At 53.8% G+C, this 3,713-nt stretch overlaps 1 protein-coding gene across 1 annotated transcript in view; it reads left to right on the forward strand.

Annotated features, from left to right (window-relative positions):
* The window catches only part of ZBTB17 (zinc finger and BTB domain containing 17), a gene marked incomplete at its 3' end in the record, with an annotated part of 7,703 nt that overhangs the window by 3,102 nt on the left and 888 nt on the right, over nucleotides 1–3,713 (forward strand). Inside the window, exons 7-10 of the mRNA XM_010162141.1 lie at nucleotides 763–1,063; nucleotides 1,150–1,237; nucleotides 3,021–3,137; nucleotides 3,229–3,349. Of these exons, the coding sequence (XP_010160443.1) occupies nucleotides 763–1,063; nucleotides 1,150–1,237; nucleotides 3,021–3,137; nucleotides 3,229–3,349 (627 nt within the window). The remainder of the gene's footprint in view (nucleotides 1–762; nucleotides 1,064–1,149; nucleotides 1,238–3,020; nucleotides 3,138–3,228; nucleotides 3,350–3,713) is intronic.

Genomic DNA, 3,713 nt, shown 5'->3' on the forward strand with positions numbered 1-3,713 from the left:
CGTTCCCGGAGCACGATCCCGGAGGAACCACAATCCTGGGAGAGCCAGAGCCCGAGCGAAAGCCAGAGGGAGCAAGAGAGGAAGAGCCCCTCACTGATATAACAGAGATGGAATATCTGAGATATATGAGATGGAATATCCGAGATATATGAGATGGAATATCCCACTGGCATATCCAAGTGCCAATTTAGTTTATTAATTTCAATATTCCTCACCCCCTTAAACCTTGTGCTTGGAAACTGACTGGACACAAAGTCCTCCCCTTCCAGTGACAAAAATGCAAACACTGGGATGTTCTCAGTGTCTGTCTCATAACAAATCCCAGCTGAAAAGCAAAACCCAGCACTATTCTACCTACTGACAATGAAACCCAGCTCTGTTCCAGCTAAAAACCAGGGCAGGGCTGGAGCAAGAGGCTGGTGCAGCAGCCAGCACCCCTCTGCCTCTCGGATCGGGCCGGTGGGATCTGTGCCGCAGGGTGGGATGCTCCCAGCAGCTCCTTGGTGTGGCAAGACACCAGCAGCACCAAAAAAATAGGGCTTTTGCTGCAAAAACAATGAGATCCTTGTGAAATCATCAGCGTGGTGGGGTAGTTTGGGAGGAGATTTCTCTTTCTGCTCCTTGTCCTTCCTTTTTGCGTCGTTTCAAGTTGTCCTGTGGGATCCGGGTGGGTCTAACTGGGGTGACAGCTTGGATTGGGGTGTTGAGAGCTCAGCACGGTGGTTCTTCCTTCCCTGGTGTGATGGTTCTGTCTCCTCACAGCCCTCTGAAGCCTTACGGCTGCGAGGAGTGCGGGAAGAGCTACCGCCTCATCAGCTTGCTGAACCTCCACAAGAAACGGCACACGGGGGAGGCCAAATACCGCTGCGACGACTGCGGCAAGCTCTTCACCACCTCTGGCAACCTCAAACGGCATCAGCTGGTCCACAGCGGGGAGAAACCCTACCAGTGTGACTACTGCGGGCGCTCCTTCTCCGATCCCACCTCTAAAATGCGGCACCTGGAGACTCACGACACCAACAAAGAGCACAAGTGTCCTCACTGCGACAAGAAATTCAACCAGGTGAGTTGAAGAAGCGGCTCCATGGCCATTCAGATCCTCATGGGGGTGATGTGGGGGGAAGGGATCATCCTTCTGTCTGTCCTCAGGTGGGGAATTTGAAGGCTCATTTGAAGATTCACATCGCGGACGGACCCCTGAAGTGTCGGGAGTGCGGCAAACAGTTCACCACTTCAGGTAGCACACAGGGGTGGTAGGTGGTGAGGTCTGAGCCACGGGGGTTTGACCAGTGTGGAGGGGGACAGGGAATGATCCATGGGGGGATTGGAGCTGGAGAAAGGATTTAACCCTGGGAATGGGGGGACAGGGAATGATCCTTGGGGGATGGAGCCAAAGGAATGATTTCATCCTGGGCACGGGGCGGGGACAGGGAATGATCCGTGGGGGGATTGGAGCTGGAGAAAGGATTTAACCCTGGGAATGGGGGGACAGGGAATGATCCTTGGGGGATGGAGCCAAAGGAATGATTTCATCCTGGGCACGGGGCGGGGACAGGGAATGATCCGTGGGGGGATTGGAGCTGGAGAAAGGATTTAACCCTGGGAATGGGGGGACAGGGAATGATCCGTGGAGGGATTGGAGTTGGAGGAAGGATTTTGTCCTTGGGCATGAGGGGAACAGGGAAAGATCTGTGGGGGGATCAGAGCTGGAGGAGGGATTTAACCCTGGGTGTGGGGGGACAAGGAATGATCTGTGGGGGGATCAGAGCTGGAGAAAGGATTTCATCCTTGGGCACAGGTGGGACAGGGAAAGATCCATGGAGCCAGAGAAAGGATTTCATTCTGGACATGGGGGGGGACAGGGAAAGATCCTTGGGGGGATCAGAGCTGGAGGAAGGGTTTTGTCCTTGGGCACAGGACAGGGAATGATCCGTGGGGCTGTTGGAGCCAGAGGAAGGATTTAAGCCTGGGCATGGGGGGAGAGGGGACAATCTGTGGAGGAACTGGAACCAGAGACAGGATTTCAGACTTGGGCACGGGGAGAACAGGGAAAGATCCATGGGGTGATTGGAGCTGGAGAAAGGATTTAACCCTGGGCACAGGGGGGAACAGGGAATGATCTGTGGAGGGACTGGAGACAGAGAAAGGATTTCATCCTGGGCACAGGGGGAACAATCCGTGGAGGGATTGGAGCTGGAGGAAGGATTTTGTCCTTGGGCACAGGGGGGACAAGGAATGATCCGTGGGGGGATCAGAGCCAGAGAAAGGATTTCATCCTGGGCACAGGGGGAACAATCCATGGAGGGATTGGAGCCGGAGGAAGGGTTTTGTCCTTGGGCACAGGACAGGGAACAATCCGTGGGGCTTGTTGGAGCCAGAGGAAGGATTTAACCCTGGGCATGGGGGGAGAGGGAACAATCTGTGGAGGAACTGGAGCCAGAGACAGGATTTCAGACTTGGGCATGGGGAGAACAGGGAAAGATCTGTGGGGTGATTGGAGCTGGAGAAAGGATTTTGTCCTTGGGCACAGTGGGGCAGGGAATGATCTGTGGAGGGATTGGAGCTGGAGGAAGGATTTCACCCCAGGTGCAGGACTGTTTTAACCTCTCACTGTGGTGCCACAGTTGTGCTGTATAAATTTCTCCCCCTCTGCGGAGCCAGGATGGTGTTCCCCATGGGATCACACCCTGGGATGCTCCTGGAAGGAGCCCTTGATCCAACTTTTGAGGATGGAGATGTCTCCTCCCATCTCCCCAAATCTCTGCAGAGCCAGAGGGGTCCAGATGAGCCCGACAGAGTCTCACCATCCCCTCAAAAATCAGATGCTGCTGCTGACTGTCCCCACCACCATGTTATCACCTGATCCTCAACTCCAGGGATCAGCCACGTGGTTCTCCTGTGTGGTCCCTGCTCCCTAAATAGCAACAGGCTTTCCCAAGGGAGCTCTTGGGGTGTTGGGAAGGAAGAAGGGAGAGTTTCAGTGTCCCTGTACCCCAAAACTGAACTTCATTTGCTCTCAGGCAACTTGAAACGTCACCTCCGGATCCACAGCGGCGAGAAACCCTACGTCTGCGTCCACTGCCAGCGCCAGTTCGCCGATCCCGGGGCGCTCCAACGACACGTCCGCATCCACACCGGTGAGAACACCACTCATCCCTGAAGGATTTTGGGAGAGAATCACATTCCTCATCTTTATTTTGTTGATTTCCACATATTTTTTTTTCCCAGGAGAGAAGCCGTGTCAGTGCTTGATCTGCGGGAAAGCCTTCACCCAAGCGAGCTCCCTCATCGCCCACGTGCGTCAGCACACGGGGGAGAAACCCTACGTCTGCGAACGCTGTGGCAAGAGGTGAATTTTGGGGAGGGGGACACCTCCAAAATGTAGAGGGACACCTCCAAAATTAAGAGGGACACCTCCAAAATTAAGAGAGACACCTCCAAAATTAAGAGGGGCACCTCCAAAATTAAGAGGGGCACCTCCAAAATTTAGAGGGCACCTCCAAAATTTAGAGGGACACTTCCAAAATTTAGAGGGACACCTCCAAAGTTTAGAGGGACTCCTCCAAAGTTTAGAGGGGCACCTCCAAAATTTAGAGAGGCACCTCCAAAATTTAGAGGGCACCTTCAAAATTAAGAGGGCACCTCCAAAATTGAGGGGCACCTCCAAAATTAAAAGGGACACCTCCAAAATTAAGAGGGGCACCTCCAAAATT

Source organism: Antrostomus carolinensis, unplaced genomic scaffold, assembly GCF_000700745.2.
Source record: "Antrostomus carolinensis isolate BGI_N321 unplaced genomic scaffold, ASM70074v2 scaffold7582, whole genome shotgun sequence".
In the NCBI taxonomy this organism is placed as follows: Eukaryota; Metazoa; Chordata; class Aves; order Caprimulgiformes; family Caprimulgidae; genus Antrostomus; species Antrostomus carolinensis.